Source organism: Prunus dulcis, chromosome 1 (genome assembly GCF_902201215.1).
Source record: "Prunus dulcis chromosome 1, ALMONDv2, whole genome shotgun sequence".
NCBI lineage: Eukaryota > Viridiplantae > Streptophyta > Magnoliopsida > Rosales > Rosaceae > Prunus > Prunus dulcis.
The window spans coordinates 26,989,784-27,011,952 of record NC_047650.1 but is presented as its reverse complement, the minus strand read 5'-3'; the positions used below and the strand labels follow the sequence as shown (position 1 = coordinate 27,011,952).

The 22,169-nt window shown below is 40.1% G+C and overlaps 5 protein-coding genes and 1 pseudogene across 9 annotated transcripts; 1 reads left to right on the top strand and 5 right to left on the bottom strand.

Annotated features, from left to right (window-relative positions):
- Nucleotides 1–329: 329 nt before the first annotated feature.
- Nucleotides 330–3,158, top strand: LOC117616500 (probable leucine-rich repeat receptor-like protein kinase At1g68400). Its single transcript, XM_034345836.1, has 2 exons — nucleotides 330–1,716; nucleotides 2,324–3,158. The coding sequence occupies exons 1-2, from the start codon at nucleotides 378–380 to the stop codon at nucleotides 2,998–3,000; spliced, it is 2,016 nt and encodes a 671-aa protein (XP_034201727.1). The 5' UTR covers nucleotides 330–377; the 3' UTR covers nucleotides 3,001–3,158.
- Nucleotides 3,159–3,275: 117 nt separating this feature from the next.
- On the bottom strand, nucleotides 3,276–4,658 carry LOC117617467 (annotated as a pseudogene).
- Nucleotides 4,659–5,870: 1,212 nt separating this feature from the next.
- On the bottom strand, nucleotides 5,871–7,230 carry LOC117617457 (glycosyltransferase BC10-like). Its single transcript, XM_034346838.1, has 2 exons — nucleotides 6,655–7,230; nucleotides 5,871–6,527 (listed from the first exon to the last, which is right to left on the bottom strand). Exons 1-2 carry the CDS (start codon nucleotides 7,228–7,230, stop codon nucleotides 5,871–5,873), a joined length of 1,233 nt encoding a protein of 410 aa, XP_034202729.1.
- Nucleotides 7,231–8,186: 956 nt separating this feature from the next.
- Nucleotides 8,187–10,757, bottom strand: LOC117616819 (glycosyltransferase BC10-like). 2 transcript variants are annotated; one of them, XM_034346247.1, is made up of 3 exons: nucleotides 10,489–10,738; nucleotides 9,556–10,310; nucleotides 8,187–8,934 (listed from the first exon to the last, which is right to left on the bottom strand). In XM_034346247.1, the coding sequence occupies exons 2-3, from the start codon at nucleotides 10,105–10,107 to the stop codon at nucleotides 8,290–8,292; spliced, it is 1,197 nt and encodes a 398-aa protein (XP_034202138.1). In that variant the 5' UTR covers nucleotides 10,108–10,310; nucleotides 10,489–10,738; the 3' UTR covers nucleotides 8,187–8,289. The 2 variants fall into 2 exon arrangements, with proteins under 2 accessions (XP_034202138.1, XP_034202139.1); XM_034346248.1 differs by having other exon boundaries at nucleotides 9,556–10,757.
- Nucleotides 10,758–12,866: 2,109 nt separating this feature from the next.
- Nucleotides 12,867–14,586, bottom strand: LOC117615159 (glycosyltransferase BC10-like). The gene is made up of 2 exons (XM_034344178.1): nucleotides 13,722–14,586; nucleotides 12,867–13,580 (listed from the first exon to the last, which is right to left on the bottom strand). The coding sequence occupies exons 1-2, from the start codon at nucleotides 14,289–14,291 to the stop codon at nucleotides 12,936–12,938; spliced, it is 1,215 nt and encodes a 404-aa protein (XP_034200069.1). The 5' UTR covers nucleotides 14,292–14,586; the 3' UTR covers nucleotides 12,867–12,935.
- Nucleotides 14,587–15,014: 428 nt separating this feature from the next.
- Nucleotides 15,015–19,894, bottom strand: LOC117616256 (lactamase-like protein ptaB). Of its 4 annotated transcripts, XR_004584116.1 has the most exons (13): nucleotides 19,400–19,893; nucleotides 19,168–19,315; nucleotides 18,897–19,051; nucleotides 18,609–18,791; nucleotides 18,356–18,431; nucleotides 18,166–18,243; nucleotides 17,702–17,787; nucleotides 17,268–17,341; nucleotides 16,454–16,499; nucleotides 16,204–16,313; nucleotides 15,901–16,075; nucleotides 15,634–15,751; nucleotides 15,015–15,341 (listed from the first exon to the last, which is right to left on the bottom strand). XR_004584116.1 is itself a non-coding variant. In XM_034345505.1 (12 exons), the coding sequence occupies exons 1-12, from the start codon at nucleotides 19,661–19,663 to the stop codon at nucleotides 15,153–15,155; spliced, it is 1,584 nt and encodes a 527-aa protein (XP_034201396.1). In that variant the 5' UTR covers nucleotides 19,664–19,893; the 3' UTR covers nucleotides 15,015–15,152. The 4 variants fall into 4 exon arrangements, 3 of the variants coding, with proteins under 3 accessions (XP_034201396.1, XP_034201397.1, XP_034201398.1); XM_034345505.1 differs by lacking the exon at nucleotides 15,634–15,751; XM_034345506.1 differs by lacking the exon at nucleotides 15,015–15,341 and having other exon boundaries at nucleotides 15,635–15,759.
- Between the last annotated feature and the right edge of the window lie 2,275 nt (nucleotides 19,895–22,169).

Below are 22,169 nucleotides of genomic sequence, written 5' to 3'. Positions count from 1 at the left end.
TCAGTTCATGCACCCTATCTTGCGATGGGTACCGTAACATATCCGACAAAACGATACAGAACCCTGCGTTACAGAGGTTTCATACTGTCGCATTGCCCACTCTAAAAGCAATGAAGGGTCAAGGGTATTACTGTCATTTCAGTTAGAATCACCCCACAGTAAGACGAAAGTACAGGTTACATGCCTTTCAGTTTTATCCACTCGATCAATCCATCTCAAAACTCAATCGCCATCCTTTATTTATTCCATAATACCCTTTTACTTTACCTGTAATTACACCAATGCCACACTAACAACCTACGTACAAGCTCAAGTCACTCCCCACTGACCCTTCACTACTTCTCTCTCACTCTCTCTGCTCCCATTTGCAGAGAACAATGGCAGCCATAGCCACATTTTTAATATTCACGCACTTGTTTTTAACCGTTCTACATGCCTCATCAAACCCAGATTTCGAGCATTTACTAGCATTCAAATCCTCCTCTGACGCATCCAACAAGCTAGCCACCTGGAACTCAAGCTCCGACCTATGCACCTGGTTCGGCGTCTCCTGCACCCGAAACCGAGTCTCGCGACTGGTCCTCGAAAACCTGGACCTCCACGGCTCGTTCGAGCCCCTAACCGCGTTAACTCAGCTCCGAGTTCTCAGCCTCAAGCGGAACCGTCTCTCCGGCCCCATTCCCGACCTCTCAAACCTCACCGCTCTCAAGCTTCTCTTCCTCTCATACAACGACTTCTCCGGCGACTTTCCCGCCTCCGTCACCTCTCTCTTCAGGCTCTACCGACTCGATCTATCCTACAACAACTTGTCCGGCCACATTCCCTCCACGGTCAACCATTTGACCCATCTTCTCACTCTCCGGCTCGAGGTCAATCGGTTCGCAGGTTCGATTTCCGGCTTGAACCTCCCGAATCTGCAGGATTTTAATGTGTCTGCAAACCGTTTGACCGGCGATATACCGAAGTCCTTTTCAGGTTTTCCCGAATCCGCTTTCGCTCAAAACCCGGGTCTATGCGGGTCTCCGGTGCTGAACTGCAAGGGCCTAGTGAACAACCCAACTCGGCCCGGATTTGATGGAGCTATCGCTTCTCCTGTAATGCCGGCTGCTAATCCAACAGTAGTAGCCTCATCCCCGAGTTCACTGCCGGGAAACTCAACGCCGAACAAATCGACAAATACTCGCCGCAATGGAACATCGAAAATAAGTCCAGAGGCTCTCATCGCGATTATAGTCGGCGACGCTCTGGTTCTTGTTTTTGTTTCACTGCTCCTATACTGCTATTTTTTGCGGAACTTCAGCTCCAAAATGCGGCAGGGCAAGAGCAGCTCGAAGCTTCTAGAAAGCGAGAAGATAGTATACTCTTCAAGCCCGTACTCGGCCCAACCCGGGATCGAGCGGGGTCAGATGGTGTTTTTCGAGGGGGTGAAGCGGTTCGAGCTCGAGGACTTGCTAAGAGCCTCGGCGGAGATGTTGGGTAAAGGCGGGTTTGGAACGGCATACAAGGCGGTTCTGGACGACGGCAATGTGGTGGCGGTGAAGAGGCTCAAGGATGCGCAGATTGGTGGGAAGCGAGAGTTCGAGCAGCACATGGCGGTGTTGGGGCGGCTCAGCCATCCCAATATTGTTAGTTTGAGAGCTTATTATTTTGCCAGAGAGGAGAAGTTGCTGGTCTACGATTACATGTCGAATGGTAGCTTATTTTGGCTGCTTCACGGTAAGTTGACTTAGTTTTCTTGTTAAATTTCTGTTTAATTGACATTAAAATGTTAAGGTTTTTGTCAAGTGTTTTAGAATTATATGGGTTAATTTGTTGGAGGTTTTGAATGAGCCATGGATGAGTGTATGGTAAGAGCGTAGGGTAGGTCAAAGGTGTTTGACTCTGTTTGGTGGAGCTGAGGAGCGCAAGGGTTTAAGATATCAAGGAGGGAAGTGGGGCCTCTAATGGCTGCTTTAGCACCTTAGCCATTCATTACAGACAAGTGAACAGTTACCCATGAGGACAGAAAATGAACTTTAATTGCGATTCGGGAATTGGGATTTTGCTAGGCCCTCTGCCCTCTCTCTTGTACAGTCTGTCCACTGCTCCCAGTCCTGGCTGGCTCTCTCTCCAATCTTGTCTTTATTTCCCTTTACTTTTATCCTTTTTGTTTTCTCTGATTCTTGCTCCCTCATTTTCCTTCTTTCCGGCCTAAATATGACCAAAAAGCGACCTACTCTAAATCACTTTTATGCTTTATTTATTTAGACCAAACCAAACTCATAGATCCATAATCTCTGAGTAATTGTGATTATCATCAACTTATGAGGGTTAATTTGAACAGGAAACCGGGGCCCTGGTCGAACCCCACTGGACTGGACCACGAGGCTGAAAATCGCAGCGGGAGCGGTTCGAGGCCTAGCTTGTATTCACAACTCGTGCAGTCCGCTTAAGCTCACCCACGGTAACATCAAATCCACCAACATCCTATTAGACAAGACCGGCAATGCTCGTGTCTCCGACTTCGGACTCTCCGTGTTTGTACCTCCTCCCCCAGCCACGTCATCCGCTCCACGATCCTGCGGCTACCGCGCTCCCGAGACGTTGGACGGTCGAAAATTAACGCAGAAATCCGATGTGTACGCTTTCGGTGTGCTTCTGCTGGAGCTGCTCACAGGGAAGTGCCCCTCCGTCGTGGACAGTGGTGGGCCTGGGGGTGGTTATGGTGGGCTTGTGGACCTGCCCAGGTGGGTCCAGTCGGTGGTCAGAGAGGAATGGACGGCGGAGGTGTTTGACCTTGAGCTGATGAGGTACAAGGATATAGAGGAGGAGATGGTGGGGCTTCTGCAGATCGCGATGGCTTGCACCGCCGCTTCGCCTGATCAACGGCCCAGGATGAGCCAGGTGGTGAAAATGATCGACGAGATTCAGGGTGTGGTGGGCTCCCCGAGTCATGAGGCCTTTGACTCCATGTCCGAGTCGCCTTCCTTGTCGGAGGACACTTGCGGCGCGAGCCAGTAACCGTTTAAAACCATATTATTAACGGTCTTCTATTGTAAATCACGGGTTTTGTTTTGTGGGTTTCGATTCTCCTGCTTTGCTTATTTTATTTTCATTTTCGCTTCTGCTAATTACTTGGATTGCGAACCATTTTTTTAACAGAGTTTGATTCTCGGCAACTGGTACTTGGCTTTTAACTTGAGTAGGATCTTGTTTAACTAATCTTAATTATATTCAATGTACCATGAAACTGACAACCGTAATTTTCGAGACTAGAAACAAGAGGAAATATGAAGCTATGCCTTGCTGAAGTGCATGATGTTTGGTGCAATTCTCAGGAGGCCATCCAATGTTGTAGGCGGGAACTTCCGGGCGAATAGGAAACAGACATCTGTGCTCCTTCCATTATATTCACATCTCCGACCATAACCATTTCTCAGGCTATTCAAAAGCTCAAATGTGACATTTGTGCTCGGGTACTCGGTAGGTGCGCGCCACCCTTGGTCCAGTCAGCCCAGGTCAAAGACCTGTAGGCACTGTTTGCTGCAAATTTCATGTGCACAAATGTTGGCAAATAATGTTCTTCTGCAAAGCATTCGCCTTTGCATATGAGGAAAAGTGGGAAGTATATTCGATCGGAGACAACTTCAATGGCAAGGTCTCTATAAATTTCAAACCACTGTGACCCTTTGCTCCATTGATCCAATGTGATTCCTGGGTAGTCAATCAAATAATATCGGTCACGTCCGTCTACGCTTGGATCATCATAAACCTCCACGAAAGTTTCGTTGGTGAGTATGAGGTAAGAGTAGACAGTGTAGAAGTTGTAGAGGGGGATGCATGATTCTGAGAGCAGAACAACAAGTTGGTTTGCGATGTCAAGAAGAGCATTCGCCAACAGGCGGCGCTCAGCCTCAATCTGGCTCACCCTTCCCCATTCTACTTCCTGCAATCAATATTATTACATGATGATGTAGAACATCATAGTTGTAAGTGTTGTCTAAACAGGGCAGGCATCCTCTTAAACCAATTTATTGTTACAGCTTTAGAGCTTTTTCACTTGTCCCTTTCAAAACCTCAGTATTTTGAATTTGAAGTCTAAAAAGTCACAAAATAAGCAAAACAAACTGACCTGACTAGGAATTCTCCGGCCATGAAAAACTGGACTTTCAGGGTGTGATGATGCATTGTAGGATGGTTTTGAGTGCACATAGATTGAGTACAAGCCTCTATGCCCTTTGAAGAACTTCTCCCATAACGGGGCCAAAACAACAGGTCCCCTTGTCATGAGCATAAAAGCAACCTTGGGAACCCGATGGAATGGATATTCAGGAATCCTAGGAGTCATGGAAGCTCTCCATAGCAACTCTGTATCGTTCATGTTGTGAAAAACCTTTGGCGGCTTTGTGTATTCCTTTAATCCTCTGTATGTGAGGTTGGGCTGTGTGGCTCATATTGGAAGTTGAGGCTTTTACATTTGGTATTAGCAGTTGCGAATTGGGTGGAGATGGCATACCTGAGAAGGGGAATTGGGCAAATTGTTGACTAAATGAAAAGTCTGTGAAATAGGTAAGTATAATTCCAAGGGTTAAAGTTCCGTAGACAAAGAGCAGGAAATAAGAAAGGAGATTGAAAAGTTTTGGAAACAAGTTCTCTGGTTGTTGATCTTGATCCTTCATTTTACACAACAGAGATTAGACTTTGAGAGGGTGGCTGGCTGCTGAAGTTTGTCCTGCATTTACCTTACCCTCAAGATGACTGCACTTGGGTTTTCAATTCATCCATGGGGTGGGGTGACTGAAAATCGCGGCAGAAGCGGCACGGGGGCACGAGGCCTGGCTAGCAATATTCAGAATCACAGCCAATGGCTGGCACGTCCCCTTTCACAAGAAGCCAAGTGGTGATGAGCGGAGGCTGGTGGTGTGGTGTGTCCGTGTTTTATGAGGAGGCCTCGGAGACGGCTTCCTTGTGTTGTAAATGATGGATTTTGTTTCTGTTGTTGCGTTGGGGGTTTTGATTGTCTTGCTTGATTTAGATTTTTGAATTTCCATGTTTAATTGCAATCTCATCCTCTTCGTTCTGTTGTTTCTATTGGATGCTTGTATTTTTATTCAATATGAAATCCACACAAATTCCAATTTGCTTTTATTTTTATGTCTCAACATATATAGAGTTAATGATTTTTATGAGCTGTACATGGTTACGGAATATACTTTTGTATGATTCTATAAATGTTCAATTGATAGCTTTTGGCCGAATACTAACTAGTCTAGAAAGATTTGACAGATTTGTTCATAAAATTATACTTTAAATATTGTTTTATTTGATTTCTCAAATCCATAATTAATATTGAGATCCTTAAATATAGAGGTTTGGGATTTCTCAATCTCCAAGTCGCTTTGTGTTCTAAACTCATTAACTTTGTTTTTGTCTCGTTGTGGTGTGTTGGATTTCTCTTTTTTTTTTTTCTAATAAAAAAAATGAAATTACAAACAGAAATCACGCAGGAACGCAGGTCCTAACAGGTCAAAGAAAAAAAGAACCGAATAATTCAAAAGCAAGCCCGACTTCCACAGCTTAGATTATTATATATTCCTTTTGTGTTGTTGAATTATTATATTTCCTTTTGTTGAATTATTATATTTCCTTTCTGCTAATTAAAAACTTTACTTGGCCAAAGAAATTAGATTATAGTAGCCAACAAGCTTATGCAATGAAAGCCCCCAAAATGAAGCATATAATTCGATGCCTATATAATATTCAAGAAAATTGATCATGTACCATGAAAGTTAAAAGATGCCTTTTAATTTCCCAAGGTTACAAACAAAGAGACACGTAACACTATATAAATCTGTTTTGCTAATTTCTATTGTTTTTTCTTCTTCTTTTTCTCAAGGAGCGACATTGTTGAAGTGCATGATCTTTGGTGCAATTCTCAGCAGGCTGTCCAAAGCAGAAGGCGGGAACTTCCTCGCGAATAAGAAACAAACATGTGTGCTCCTTCCATTATATTCACATCTCCGGCCATAACCAGTCCTCAGGCCATTCAAAAGCTCGACTGTGACATTCGAGCTCATGTACTCGGTAGGGTGCGGGCCGCCCTTGGCCCAGTCAACCCAAGTCAACGTCCTGTTTGCATTCTTTGCGCCAAATTTGATGTTCACAAACGTTGGCAAATAATGTTCATCTGCAAAACATTCGCCTCTGCATCTGCGGTAAACTGGGAAGTATTTTCGATCCGAGACAACTTCAATGGCAAGGTCCCTGTCAATTTCAAACCACTGTGACCCCTTCCTCCATTGCTCCACTGAGATTCCTGGGTACTGAACAAAATAATATCGGCCACGTCCAACTGCGCTTGGATCATCATAGACCTCCACGAAAGTTTCTTTGGAGTTTATGAGGTAAGAGTAGACAGTGGAGAAGTTGTAGAGAGGGATGCATGCTTCTGAGAGCAGAACAAAGCGCTGGTTTGAGATGTCGAGAAGAGCATTGGCCAATAGGAGGCGCTCTGCCTCAATCAAGCTCACCGTCCCCCATTTTACTTTCTGCAATGAAGATGATCAGAATTAGCATTCTAATGTACTCAATTGCATACATTAAATGAATCTTAATATAAGTGTTTCCTATGAGCATTCTAATTTGCAGATAATGGGAATTGAGCAAAGCACTGACCAGATCACTGGGAATTCTTCGGCCATGGAAAACCGAACTTCCGGCATAAGACAACTGATTGTGGGACGGCTCAGAGTGCACATAGATTGAGTAAAAACCTTGGTGCTCTTCAAAGAACTTCTCCCACAATGGGGCCAAAAGAACAGGTCCCCTTGCCAAGAACATGAAAGCAATTTTGGGAACTAGATGGAATGGATATTCAGGGATCCTAGGAGACATCGAAGCTCTCCAGAGCAATTCTGTATCGTTCATGTCGTGAAAAACCTTGGGCGGCTTTAGATATTCCTTCAACCCAATGCGGGGGTCGGGTGTGGGGCTCATACTGGTTGTTGGGGCTGTTGCATTCGGCATAATTAGAATCTGTGAATGATTGGATGGAGGAGGAGATGACAAAGTTGAGAAGGGGGGTTGGGCAAATTGCAGACCAAATGAAAAGTCCTTGAGATTGACAAGTACAACTCCAAGAGTTAAACCGCCCACAAAGAGCAGGACATAAGAAAGGAGATTGAGGAGGTGCCGTTGGACATTGAAGACTTTGGGAAAAACGCTTCCTGGGTTTGGATCTTGAGCCTTCATTTTTCCCAAGAAACTTTGGGATATGAATTGAAAGAGAAGATCAAATCAGAGAAATATGAAAGACAAGCATATCACATATCATATGTGATGAGAGAAAGAGATGAGACTTGAGAGAGTGGTGGCTTAAAACTAATTGCTGAGATTTGGGGTATGCATGCTGATGCTGGTGGTGATGACTTTGTAACTAACCGTAACCTTGGGGGAAGGTCAAAGAGTGCTCTCCATTTAGCCCTGTCTGCACTCTGCAATAGGAATTAGCGTATTTTTCAGTTCATCTTTGTATTTAACGTAAATAATGTACGTAACCCTTTGTTTCAAATCCACAGTACAGATAACAAAATTCCATTTTTGAAGGTAAATACAATGCTTTATTTTAAAGTCAAAGAGTATTCTTTTCTCCACCGAAAAACAAAAACAAAGAGTTGAAATCGTTTTCAGTAACACTTCTTTTTCCTCGACCCAGAATTTCTTTTTGGTGAAATGACTCTTCATTGCAGAGAAGGAACAGAGATTTATTACCTTTTTCAATGATATAAAATCTAGAGAAAACTGGAAAAGAAAAATAACAAATATTTATTACCTTAGTCGATTGGTTTCATTTCTAAAGAAAATTCATTACCTTAGTCATCCTAATATTTTTTTAATGCACAATTATAGCCTAATTTTTTGGTTACAATTGAAAGACTAATTTCGCTTTTTTTATTCTCTTTGGTTGCAATTAAAAATTAAAAAAAAAAAAAAGGAACGTCTTTGTATTTTTTAAATAAATGCAATTTCTAGGGGTTTAAACAAAGAATAATACTTGAAAGAATAAATGCGATGTATTTGGGTTTGTTTTCTCCCAAAAGAACAAATCAAACCAAAAAAACAATACTGGGCCTGGGACATATATCTCAAGCCCATTATGGAATTGGGCTTTTGAAAATAAAAATTACCAGAAATATATAATAATAAAGTGACGTTAAAAAGAAAAAAGCTTATAATAAATTTTTATTTTGTACCCTACAGTCTACACTTGATCGATCCAAAAATGAATAAATTAACTCATGGATTTCTTTTTCATCTGTTGAAGCGCATGAGCTTTGGAGCAAACCTCAGCAGCCTTTCCAAAGTATCAGGACCAAACTTCCTGGCAAACAAGAAACAAACGTTGGTGCTCTTTCCATTATATACACACGCAGTCCCATTCCTCAATCTACTCAAAAGCTCAACGGTGACATCAGTTCTTGTGAACTTGGCAGGGTGCGGGCCACCCCTGGACCAGTCAACCCAGGTCAAACTCCTATTCGAATTCTTTGCCCCAAAGTTGATGTTCGCAAATGTTGGCAGATAATGCTCGTCTGCATAGCATGAGCCCCTGCAGTACTTTTGGAAAGCTGGGAAGTATTTTTTATCTGAGACAATTTCAATGGCATGGCGTCTGTCCATCTCAAACCACTGTGATCCTTTCCTCCATTGGCTCAATGAGATTTTTGGGTACATATGGGAATTATACCGGCCCCGTCCGACAGAGCTTGGATCATCATAGACCTGTACAAAACTTTCGCGGGAGTGTACGAGGTAAGAGTAGACAGTGGAGAAGTTGTGGAGGGGGATGCAGGATTCTGAGAGCAGAACAAAACGTTGGTTTGAGATGTCAAGAAGAGCATTTGCCAATAGGCGGCGCTCAGCCTCAATCATGTTCACATTTCCCCATTCTACTTCCTGCAATTCAATTAAATGAAGATGTGATCAGATGAAGATGGTCAGAGTATTGTTTAACCCATCAAATTCTGCTACGTGGTTTCATATAACAATGTCATTTTGTGATTATGATAGCCATCAAATCATTAAAGAAAAGAATCATTGGGTTCCACCTAATGTGGAAATTATTGTGACAATTAGTGCAGGTTCTCCATCACATCAAGTGATTATTTAAGAGCATCGTGATGATTTGAAGGCTATCTGATAGTTCATGAACCAGTGATTTGAGGTGCTTTAAGTAGGTAGTTTGTCTAAACAGAGCAGATACCCTGTTAAGCACTTCTTCTTTATGCCAACAAGCATTGTAGTTGAAACTTTTTAGTCATTCAACTTCACAATAGATCTTCTCCCCCTCTCACATTGTCACTGTTTAATGGACACTTTCCCTTGTCCCATTCGAAACTACTTATCCCTCCAAATTTATGCTTTTTTGCAAGTGAACACATTCAGGTAGTAACTCTAAAGAATGCAGATCACCTAACCTCAATTCTATAATCTGTGTTATAAAATGAATTTCAAGTTCAAACAAATCACCAATGAAGTAAATTTATGCAGACATTGCAAAGTAAGCAAGAGACTAACCCGGCTAGGAATTCTCCTGTCATGGAAAACATGACTTTCGGGGTATGATCCATTGTAAGATGGATTTGAGTGCACATAAATTGAGTACAAGCCCTGATGCCCTTTGAAGAACTTCTCCCACAGTGGGGCCAGCAGAACAGGACCCTTTGTCAAGAACATGAAAGCAACCTTGGGAACTCGACGGAATGGATACTCAGGAATCCGAGGAATCATCGAAGCTCTCCATAGCAATTCTTGGTCGTCCATGTCGTGCAGAACATTAGGCGGCTTTAGATATTCCTTCAATCCTATGTGAGGCTTGGTCGCATTGGCTTCGAAGGCTTTTACATTTGGCATTAGGGTATGTTGATTGGATGGAGATTGTGAGGTTGAGAAGGAGAATTGGGCTAATTGCAAACTAATTGAAATGTCTTTCAAATAAAAGCTAAGTACCATTCCAAGGGTTAAACCACCACCAAATAGCAGGAAATAGAAGAGGAGTTTGAGGATGTGGAGTTGGGCATTGAAGAGTTTTGAAAACAAGTTTAATGGGTTTTGATTCTGACCCTTCATTGTAGATAAGAGAATATTATAATAATAAATATTTACAGGGAACTTGAATGGGTTCTCCTATGCAGCGAAGCTCAATCCTTCTCCGAGTTTATTGAGAAGAAGAGAGCCAAATACAAACTCTGGGATATCAAGATTGGCAAAGACCAAGTTCGTTTGAAGGTTTGGGAATTAAGGAAAACGAAATATCTATCTATATACGCCTTCTACACACATATATAGCAAAATGTCCTTTTCTGGTCATATATCCGTATAGAGACTAGAACAAATATGCAGGCCGGTGGGATTGTTAAAAAAACAAAGAACCAAATCTAATGAAATCTGAAACGCAAGCAAATCACTTTGAACTAACCCAGAATTGGAAACAGAAAAAGATATTCGTACCAGGACTTGTAGTGCGAAGCAAAGAGAGATGAAGACCAATGGAGAAGTCAAGAAATAAATAATTAAAAAAATGGAGGGGAAAGTGTTATAAGCAAAGGGAAAAGAAAGCGTGGTTGAAGGGGGGTCTTTTTCTGACTTTAAATTGGTGTGGTGAAGGCTGGTTACCTATATGGCCATACGGATGCTCCCGATGACTTTCGAGCTACACAAATAGGGAAGAGGGTAGAGGGTAGAGGCACAACTCTCCCTTTTCGATCTGTCCACTACACGGATTAGAGTTTCAGTTTTACTTTGTATTTAAGGTAAATGTAACGCTTATGTTTTCAAAAAATTTCTTTTAGGACCCACAAGTTAGTTTTGGCGAAAATGACTCTTTACTGCAGTGAAGAAACAAAGATTAAAACCCCAAAAAGAAAATTGTTTGTAGAAATTAATTACCTTTGAAACGACGCGGGCCTACGTTATCTATGTGCTTGGACTCTCAACTTTATGTTACCAAATTAAAAGCCGCCAATTAATAGTAATAAATAATAAATAATAATGATATTATAGAGCGTGTGAAAAACGTAGCTTCCATTTTTGCGACACGTTTTCATTCCGCCCATTCAAAAGCTGTGACATCGTCAAAATGCCGCCACTAGGATTATGCATGGCCCAAATCTACATGTTCTCTCCTTCCATGCAAATGCAATCACAAGAATCTTCTGTGGAAAATCTAGGCGACACCAGAAGCATTCACATGTTGTGTTCATCTCCCAACCCAAGTAATTGACGCCTAATTTGGAAAATTCAATCAGTCACTTTTATTCTCTTTAATTTATTATTTCATGAAATTCCATGGAGAAGAAAGCAGAAAAGTTGAAGATTTGAAGGAAAGAAGCACCAATAATTATTTCCTAATCTTTAAAGAGATACTGTTAATGGGTTCAATTCGTTTATGATTACTTTACTATAAAAAAGGAGTTTGGCTCGTTTCCATATTAAAATAATCGTCAACAAACTAAACATTATGATAATTTTTCTTTTTGTTTCAACTTTCAATACGGTAAGAAAATCCTACACATAACAAAGTTTTCCAGCTCGTAATGACTCTTTACACGTGTTTGTCGCAGTGATTTTCGCTGTCACTAAACTCATGTTATGATGTTAATTGTTTCGGTTTTAACCAAATTATAAGGATTAATTAAAATATCTCAATCCCCTTATTTTAGGTACAAATTATATAAGAGAAATTTAAAAGGAAAAACTGTGCATTAATTCGTGCAATTAACTGAGCATGCCAGCGAGCGGTTGTATTAATTCTCACTCCAAAAAAATGGTGTATTTTTTTTTTTTTCTTTTTCTCAACACATAATCATAAGCATAATTTGCGGACTCGACTTATTCAATACCAGAAAAAAGGGAAAAAAAGGGACAGCAGAGGAAAAGAACAATACAAATGATAAAGACAATCATATGGGTTACTTTTGGACTGAAAAACAAAAAACCAGAAAACTACTTGTTGAACTTACACGAACGTTCACTTCCAATCTGAGATTGAAAGTAAAATGTGGTGTCCGTGGTCCAAAAGGGAACAGATAAAAGACAAAGTCTTGTCCAATATGGTGGCTTATTAATAGTAACAGACTTCAAATAAAGACTCCCCCTTGATGAGAATCGTTGCCAAACAAGAGGCTGAATGCACGGAAAGGGAAGGCTTTCTGCCAGTCAAACTCACCACCTGTCTTTGCTTTGATTGAGGATGAGGTTCTGGTCTTCTCGTCAATAGCTAGCTGCTCCACCTGGTTTAACCCAGTTGCTACTTTTCATTCCCCACAGTGCAGGGTATGGCTGACGTGAGTTGGTTAAGGCAGTAAGTGCGTGTTTTTGCACTTAGGTTTGAATCCCTTCTTCGTAAATTAGATTTGTTGATATCGAGATCAGCGACTAACAAGAGCTGAACACGTTGATAATGCAAGGCATCGATAAGGAAGCCCTCAGCACCCATGCCTACCTATCGCAGTATAAAAGCACAAATTGCCCACTGGATGCGTGGCGCATCCACTGTGAATATCTAATCCCACATTGAAATTCTACACAACTTGCACATCTCCCAAGGTTTATAAAAGGAGCGCAATTCCCAAAAAGAGAGGTAATCTGAACTCTCAGCACCCATGCCTACCGATCGCGCTCTACCGAAGCCCAAGAGCACTCCGAAAGCCAGACATCACTAAGTTGGGCTCAAAAGTGCCGAACCATTTTTGAGCGTCAACAAGATTGATTTATGCAAAATTCAACAAAAATAGAATATGCAAAATTCAAACCAAAAAGGTAAAATTCCTTGACGTCCAATAGACCAACCAACGTCATAGTTTATACAAATGGGAACATTAACTGGACTGGGATGAAATTTCATGTTAACTAGACCAACCAAACGTCTTACTAATTATAATAAGCAGGCTCGATCTTTAGGTGTTAAATCCAAACAGAGCTGGAGCTATTTTTAGTAAAGGCTCCAATGTACTTGGATGAAACTTTCTAGCAAATAGGTGGCAAATGGAGCTCATGCCACCATTGTAAGTACAATTAAATCCATTTCTTAACCGAATCAGAAAGTTTTCCGTCACATCTTTCCTCACAAACGTTGTTGGGTGAGGACCACCAGTTGACCAATCGACCCAGGTAATGGTCCTGTTTGAGTTCATCCCAGGACCAACTTTGGTCACAAGAGTTGCCAAGTAGTGCTCATCTGTGTAGCAGGGAGGCAGGCAAAAGTCCTTAAATACAGGGTAGTATGTGGGATCGGAAACAATCTCTATGGCAAGCTTTCTGTGAACTTCAAACCACTGAGAGCCCTTACGCCAATCTGATAATGTCACAGTTGGCCACATTTGCTTGTTGTAACGTCCACGACCAACGTTTCTTGGATCATCAAATGAGCTAACAAAACTGTGGTTGGAGTTGACGAGGTGGCTGTAGACTGTGGTAAAGTTAAACAGAGGAATGCATGATTCAGAGAGCAATACAAATCTCTCATTTGAAAAATCGAGTAAGGCATTGGCTAATAGGCGCCTCTCTGCATCAACCATTGTTGGCTTTCCCCATTCAACTGCCTGCAAATCAGTACAATTTGAAGAACTTAATGAATTTTGCGTATGCATGCCAAATCCCACTAAACTGTTTTCATTGTTAGTTGGGTTCTTGTAATAAACTGAAATGTGTATTGGTAAGATTGCTATCTATAAAGTTCTAACCTGACTTGGTATCTTACGCTTGTAAAACACTGATGATTCTGGTGGCTCATTCTTGAAGTCTGGTGCTGCATGGAGATAAACAGAGTAGAAGCCATCATGTCCCTTGAAAAAAGTTTCCCAAAGTGGTGCGAATGGCAATCGTCCCTTTGTTAGGAACATAAATGCCACCTTTGGTGTTCGATTATAGGGGTATTTGACGATGCGTGGCACCATTGACGCTTGCCAAAAAAGCTCCTCATCACTCATAGAATGCCATAGCTCCTTGGGAGCTGTGTAATCTTTCAATAGTAGTCCTCTTGGATTTGAAAAACTAAGAGGCAGTAAATGAGAAGACAAAGAAAAGTTGCACTGACAATGTGAAGAGGGAGGCCAAGGAGACACTGAGGGAAATGCCTTCAGCTGAGGGAATAAGTCATCTGAGGTTAATAATTTCCTGGTTCGATCATTTATGAACATCCCGAGAACAAAAATGAAAAATAACATTGACAAAGAGAAGATGATGAGGGTTTTGACATGAAAATGGCCACCGGAAAGCTCTTTAACAACAACGGTGAGCTTACCCTGCTTCATCTGAGATTGTGTTTGTGTGTTCTGGTTTGTGCGTTTACTAACTTAAAACAAGAAGCCAGATGATTATATAGTCCATGTATGTGAAATGATGGGTGAGGAGATTGTGTGCTCCATGCTACCAAGTGAGAAAAAGTATGTGCTTGAGAAATGGGTAGGCCTAAAAGGCTTAAACGTTTTGATTAGAGAGGCGATAGCACATGAGAATCGCCATCACAACCCTGAAAACGTTAAGATACTAGGAGAACACAGGGCACAGTTCATCAATATCTTGTGTTAACTCAAGGTTTCCTTCAGAAAGACAGGTATTCTGGACGTTATTTCAAGGGGGCATATACACCTCCCATTGAATTGAAGTATTTGTGTTTTAGTTTTATTTTTCCAATTTTCTTTGAAACTAGAAAAGAGAGACCTTCAACCAGGACCATCTGAGCCTTTGTTGGGAATGGAGGAGAGTTTTTCTTTTCTTTTCTTTGAGGGCAAGAAAAGGGTTGAGGGAATGCGCAATTAACGAAACAACTGAAAGGAATGATAACGTTACTTTTCATTTTAACTATTATATAATCTGGTTACTGGAAAAACGCGCAAGGATCTTGTTTTGTTATGCATTGTTCGGCTGCCTGAAGCCTTGAAGAAAAACTTCCACCGGACAAGCCCGTAGCGTCCATATCTCTCATCACGTGGCCACGGCAAGTCTCGGGTCTTTAGTGCCTTACTTTGAGGAAATGTCACTTACACCAAACAATAAAATAAAATACAAGTTATGCAATTTTGACAGTTCGCGTTTATTTTTTTATAATATATTAACACACAATTCCAGCCTGTTCCTGGGAATTGATCCTCGCACTTACCCCCAAGAAAATCTTACTTGGAACTAAACCTGTTTTTAAAAGAGTACAACAAAGCGAAGCTAGCCACCACCCCAGCAACAAGAAACTGAGATATCCTAGGCTTCGTACAATATAACCGGACACCACAACTAAAGTATGCCCAAATCCATAGAGAGAAGAAACGCAGCCCACAAGTTTTTCGGAACTTCTGAATCAAAAATTCCTGCATTGAGTAATTTAGCAAGCTTAATTAAGCCCCGCTCTAATTCATACTCAAAACATTGCAAGAACTGTTTTGCTCTCCGATGCTAATACAGACACGGGTGAGATGCATTAGACCAAATAAAAACATTATATGACATAAATTATACCATTGAAAATTCTGTCTGGTTCTTTATAATTCAAGGATTCAATTAAGTTGCAAATGGAGCTATATTTGACGAACTTGCAAATGGTGTTATATCAAAATAATCAAACATGATTTGGAGCAACAAATGCAAGGAAAGTGATCCAACCTAAAGGTAGTTTGTGAATGGGTCAAAGAGAGAGCAGCTTCCTCACTTGGGCTCATAATTTACCCACCTTATCAGAGAGTTCATCAATACTGTGATAGAAAGTTTCTAAATAGAATCCCTGCACACCTTAAATGGAATTGTTTGAATTTGAATTTAATATGTATATGCTTGCAGCTCAATATGGAGGGGAACTGCCTACATGTATGCTAATTTGCATTGATATAGGACTAAGGAAGAGATTATGTCATGAAACCTGGATATTTTTACCTTTGGTAACTTATCTTGCTGGGCTAAATGATCCACATGAAGTCTCACATTTGATGCTGCAAAAATCCAAATGCTAGGATCAACCTCCGAATATACATTTGCAACTATGTCAAACAATGTTTCTGCTCCATTTTCTATCGCTTTCAAGATGGAACTTTCTCTAGCTCTGCGGTTCCTGGAAGATAAGACTCCTCTGTCTGATTACATCTAATATTGTGCTATGATAATCCTTTTTTGAATTAGTTTTGGGCCAATAACACACAAAACCAGAAGGGGAGAGAGAGAGAGATTTCTGTTTCATACTTGAGATATCCGCAAAGCATGTGTTTTGGCCACAGGTTAACTCTCCCATGCATGGGAACCAAAGCATGTGGAGCAAGCTCCATAAATTTGTAAGTTGATTGAAAGTAATCCTGCATAACCACCGTATCATGGGGTAAACCATTAATCTTTATCTCCGCTTTATCATCCAATCATTAGTCGATTCTCATCCAATAGGCTAGGAAAACAATTGAAGTAATAATATACCATAAAGAGGACTTAATGAACTTACAGTCATATTTCCCCCGGAAGTAACATCCAATACAGCACTACCTTGACTGAAACAAACCAAAGTTTCTTTTAGAAGAGCCGTCCCAGCAGGTAAACAAGTCAGACCTATAATAAAACCTAATTTTGAGAATAAAAACTGAAAACAGATGAGGAAAGATGCAAAGATGACAATCCCTCAGATTAGCGTGTTATTCTACTTCTTATTTAAGGGAGAAGGTAAGGGAAGGGGGAAGGTAGATGGAGGAGGGAGAGGCAAGAAGTCATTGCAAAGCTCTATACAAACTGTTCACAAGGATGTTTATTTCATTTTAAACCCAGACAAAGCCAGGAACGCAAACAAGAAGGCATAAGAGGGAAAAACAATAAATTCTATAAATTTTTCTTCCCTTTTTTTGAGCCTAAAGCAGGGGCCAATTCATAATCTAACACAAAGTTTACCACACCGGAGGAAAAAAAAACTAGTTAATCATCTAGTCGATATATTATTTATGCTCGTTTTCCTATTAACTTATCCTTTCTGTAACTATTCTACTATTCTATTGTTTTTATTCTCCTCAGAATTTCCACATACACACAATCAACTAAGCCTGTGCAATGAAGCATAGTTTGATGCAAGTTGAAGCATTACTCCCGTAAATTGACACTCTTTTCAAAGAAATCTATAGGCTACCTAAGTTTGTTTTCTTCTTCTTGTTGTTTTTATTTTTATTTTTCACAACATAATAGAATATAGTCTTTACTCAGATTCTGCAAATCAAATCATAGGTGAGGGTGCTCATAGAGTCATAGCAAAGCAGAATTCTCTTCCATCTTACCCCACACAATGATCACCGACAATCAATGAGTGAGTACTGGCATGAAGCAGTCCCATATGACCATCTGTATGTCCCTGAATTAAAAGAATTGTTCATTTTAAAAGCTATATATAGAGAATCAGGTTGCATATCAGACTAATATTTATTAGTCATAAATATGAAACTGAAACCTTCATTATGATTTTTCTGAAGAAAGCAAAAGTCCTTGCTGCTAATGTTATAGCAAGAATATCAGAGTTACTGAACAGATAGTTCGAATCATGGAAAAATAATAAGCCTACAAATATCTGAAAACAAGTGAGGTTTTACTAGTTCAAATCAAAGATTGAACTTCGTAGATTGAGGAAAAGGAATGTGGTATGGTTCCCTTTGCTATATTGCAATTAATGTCATAAATATAATTTTTGTTAATAAGAAAGTCAAGTGAGAAATACCGGAGAAAAAAGGGCAATCAGTCGCTGACCTCCAATGCAAATCTCTTCAGTTCCAGAAATTGCAGTAAAACCAAGAGACCAGTCATCTGTCATCATATGACAATAAGATTAGGAAGTAGAAGCTTAGAAGCAGAATATGACCCAATATATTAATTAGCAACTCATATCCCTAGATCCCCAAACAGGATCCCTCTTCCATCTTACTAAAAGATTACCAGTCATTCTATTTTTCTTAAGATTTAAAAACGTCCTTGATGTACAATCCAAAAGTGTACAAGAGGACGGTAACACTAGGATATCAAGGGCTAGGAAGTAACTTCATATCCTCTTCATCTAGATTTAGTTTCCAATTAAACCTCATTTAAAAATCAGATGAAGCAGTGTAGTGCAATCACATAGTTGTGCTAAGATTCTTATCCCCAGGCTTCACAGTCACTAGAAACGCAAAATGTTACAATCATAACCTTTTCCAATGCGTCGCATGGTATTTTCATGTGCTAATAAAGTAGCATCAGGGTTGCAACGTTGAATAACTGAAAGACCTGGGAAAGTGAAAAAGACCAAATGTCTACACATCAATTTAGTTTGACCAAACACAAAAATACTATAAGAAGATGGCTTATTAGAAGTTTTGCTAGTTTTAGGAAAACTTACCATCCACATGATCGTGATGATGATGAGTAACAAATACAACTAACTTTCTCGGCAAAGAAGTTACAATTTGTGCAAGCTGATCATATATTATAAGGAAAAAACTAGTTATCAGGTTTCCAAGAAAAAAAGAGTCGAGAATGCAATAATAAAAACTGAGCACACTATCTGCGGTAATGAGTAACAGTATAAGTTGAAAAATAATTTATCCTAAAAGATTAAGAGTCCTTTATAAGAGAAAACTAACACGTCATACCTCTTCATGAAATTTGGACCGGCACCCAGGATCCACTATCAATGCATCTCCAGAAGCAATAAAACCATTCTTCTCAGAGTCACTAGAAGCATTTTGAGGTGCAAAAACAACCAGGTTTGTCGTATAAAAAGGTTTTCCTGTCTTGCTTCCCATCGGTACAAGCACAACACCAGGAGGGTACTCCTGAAATTGAGAACGAATATTTACTCTGCAAAAACGTGATAATACGGTGTATATAATGGCAATAAAGAATGAGGCTTATTGTGGTACACGCAATTCACAGCAAACCTGGTAAGATAAGGTGGATGGGATTTTCAACTCTCTTGATTGCACAAACTCGTTTAGAAGACCAGCAACTATCAAAGGCCCCACGCGATCATTGCCTTGTTTCACTTCAAGAAGCCAGTTTAAACAGCTTGGGACAGACAGCCATTTACACGACTCTGCACGTGTGTACGTTTATATAAGTCGCATATATCTCACTAATATAACATATTTATTCCATTTTGAATTTCCTGATGAGTTTAATGTACGTGAAGAAAAACAAATAAATGCAAACCTGGTAAATTTGGATGCGACGCTACCAATTTCCCCCTAACAAAAACCGAATTAATAGGCGGCCCAGGTCCAAAATGAGCTTCCTCTACATACTTCAACAAGCTCCAATCTCCAACATCAGCTGCCTTAAACCCTACTTGTTCCAGAACCTATTATAGCAATACATATTATATAAGTAGTAATAAAACCACCCCAATCAAATTCTACAATTCAACAATAAAATTCTCAATTACCCGATTGAGAGCCGAATCCACATCGAATTTTTTCAGCTCGATCTTCCCTGACCATGATTCTGCGCCTTCCACTGCAATTGAGGGCTCCGATTTGACTTCTAGAAGGTTCAGTTGCGTGGAGGGTAAGTCCCAGAGGTCGGAATCCACGTACGAGTCGTACTCTTCGTCGTTGAATTTCGGGGGTCGCGTCTGTTTCACGAGGAGAAATTCGGCGTCGTTTAGAGGGTTCTGGAGAATCAAAGCGAGCTTATGATGCACCGCCATTATTGAGATTCGAACAAAATTAGATGGAAATGTTGAAGAAAGAAAAGAGGGAAGGGCAAGGGTTTTCAATTTGGAGGTAGTTGCACCAAACCCCGGTTTAATGGGTTTTAGAGTGAGGGTTTTGGATCGACTGAAGTTGTTGAAGTAGGTGATGCTGGAAGGGAGACTTTGATGTGACCGTTAATGGAGGTTTTGGACGTTTAGGTAGCCGTTGGTGTTTGCAAGAATAAGAAGTCAAAAGGGGCGGAGCTTTTGTTAATTAGATAAGCCCACTTATGTGTTGGGCCAATAATTGGGATTTATCCACCCCACTTTGTATTAACCTCTTTGTAATAATAGGGCTCCTCATTTCAAATAGCCTCTTCTTCTTTTTTTGTCTAAATTTCAAATAGCCTCCTTGGGTAGGAATGGAAAAAAGGAAAAAAATAAATCATCATGATAGACTATAGAGTAAGAACATTGTTTGGCTCCTGGTAGATAACGCGTCAGTTCGTCATTATATATCAAATAGGTATGTATAATTGACTCATCAAAAGTATTTAAAAAAAATTTTGTATAATGCGATTTATCTATAAGAAGTCGGTTATTGTTCGAAGAGTAATGCGTTGTTTTATTTTATAAAAGCAATCACATGGCATGGTCGTTGGGGATGAGGAGAATGGTGTATGAGTGTTGTTGCACCCAACCAACAAGATAACAAGAAACATTTGGGGCAATGTCATGATGGACGTTGAATGAAATGTCCAAGGGTGAGCCACTAAACTGAAGAGCACGATGTGATTGTATTGGAGACTGGAAATTATCTTCAATGGTGGGTTGGGTTGGGCTATAAAACTAACATATATGTGGATGCGTGTGTAGTGATCTTCTTATCGGCTTTCCTTAATTGTCAATTTGAAGATTATGTTGAAGGAGGAACAGGGTTTCAATTCAAAGAGTAAGCGAACAAACCTACAGTTACTTTATATAATGCAGACAATGTCTTTTGCCACTAGAAAAACGACTACTTTTGCACACGAAAGACACACGACAAGAGGCACATATATGAATGATAATGTCCAAAAGCTTCTTCCAAGTTCCACTAACCCTAAATTTGACTCGTGACTGTATATTTACTAAAAGGGCAGACGTGGATGGCATTGGAGGGTTGTATATATAGGTAATAATATTGCATATCCATGATATATATATATGCCTGCGCTGCCGGTAGGTAGTGTAGTGGACCCATGCATGCATTATTGAAATTTGAAAGAAAGGTCAATCTCTTAAGTTAAGTCTGCCCTAAGCACTTATGAAAGCAAAGCATTGGGAATATTCTGCAATCTGCATATAAATACGCTCACTTACTTATCAATTTTATGATCACAACTTTAATTAGTCTTCATCAATATTTATTCACAAGAGATTCAAAGCACCAAGACGTAAAATAAGGATATGCTTTTCTGTCTTCTTTTTGTTTTGAGAATTGTATATAAATGAAAGTGAGACCAAGTGCTTTACAATCTAATTGCAGATTTCTCGCAGTATTGGTTTTGGTGGGTTATCCAATATCCGCACTCACACACACACACTAGTTATATAATTGAAGACTGTGTGGCAAACATAAGCATTACACACGCTCAAACAGAATTATTATATTTCTATATAATCCTCCATTCCACTCGCGCAATTAATTGGTGTACATAGAATGAAACCAACTTGTGTTCAGATTATTAATTATAATAATTATGCGTGTTCATCATTAGGTTCAGGTTGGCCACCTTGGGTGATTAATGATTATGATCTTATCTCTGTTTGTTTTTCTTTTCTTCCATAGTTTTATTTCTGAATATTCCTTCATAATATATTCCTTGTTTATCGATGCCAAAAAAAAGCCGCCAAATTAAGGAGAATAGTTAATATATATAAATAATTAAGCAGAATAAAAACTTTGTGAATCTCACTCACTTGGCCCAAGTCAAAGGCAAGGTTGGTGGGTGGGGAAAGGTATATCTATTGCCCTGTCTGGATATAAACGTTCCCAGAGCCCACCCACCCTAGCAAGCTAGAACAACGTACCGTACTTAAGCGCGGGTTTAAAGAATGGATTTGAAATTCTGAAAACCCTAATAACATATATAAGATTAATATCCCTGTTCCTCAACAACCGATCATCGTGTGTTTGTGGGGGAATATTATTGACCTTCCAAAAAATACTAAATAACTGCATGCATGCGTAGGCCTAAAAATATATATTACATATGGTGTATAAGGGCTAGGTAGGGTGGTGATGAATTTGGATACCCATTTCATTTGGCCTGCATTAATTGGCCACTTTCTCTCTGGTGGTGAACTTGTTGCTCCCTCCATCGTCTAGTTTTTTACCAGTTCCAGTTGCATGCCCAACGACACGTCGTACGTGCATTATATTCTTCCTTCAAACTCTGTTCCGTTGCTGTGTTGTGTACAAAGTTTCGTGAGGCATCATGATTCATATCATACTATGTAAACCACTGCACGCCACAGT

Coding starts and splice junctions, on each gene's coding strand:
- LOC117616500 (XM_034345836.1), top strand. CDS start 378: ATGGCAGCCATAGCCACATTTTTAATATTCACGCACTTGTTTTTAACC. Junction 1,717..2,323: donor CTTATTTTGGCTGCTTCACG/GTAAGTTGACTT, acceptor TAATTTGAACAG/GAAACCGGGGCCCTGGTCGA.
- LOC117617457 (XM_034346838.1), bottom strand. CDS start 7,230: ATGAAGGCTCAAGATCCAAACCCAGGAAGCGTTTTTCCCAAAGTCTTC. Junction 6,528..6,654: donor GAAGAATTCCCAGTGATCTG/GTCAGTGCTTTG, acceptor TCTTCATTGCAG/AAAGTAAAATGGGGGACGGT.
- LOC117616819 (XM_034346248.1), bottom strand. CDS start 10,107: ATGAAGGGTCAGAATCAAAACCCATTAAACTTGTTTTCAAAACTCTTC. Junction 8,935..9,555: donor ACAGGAGAATTCCTAGCCGG/GTTAGTCTCTTG, acceptor ATTGAATTGCAG/GAAGTAGAATGGGGAAATGT.
- LOC117615159 (XM_034344178.1), bottom strand. CDS start 14,291: ATGAAGCAGGGTAAGCTCACCGTTGTTGTTAAAGAGCTTTCCGGTGGC. Junction 13,581..13,721: donor AGCGTAAGATACCAAGTCAG/GTTAGAACTTTA, acceptor ACTGATTTGCAG/GCAGTTGAATGGGGAAAGCC.
- LOC117616256 (XM_034345505.1), bottom strand. CDS start 19,663: ATGGCGGTGCATCATAAGCTCGCTTTGATTCTCCAGAACCCTCTAAAC. Junction 18,432..18,608: donor GGTCCAAATTTCATGAAGAG/GTATGACGTGTT, acceptor ATATATGATCAG/CTTGCACAAATTGTAACTTC. Junction 15,342..15,900: donor AGCAAGATAAGTTACCAAAG/GTAAAAATATCC, acceptor TACTCAATGCAG/GAATTTTTGATTCAGAAGTT.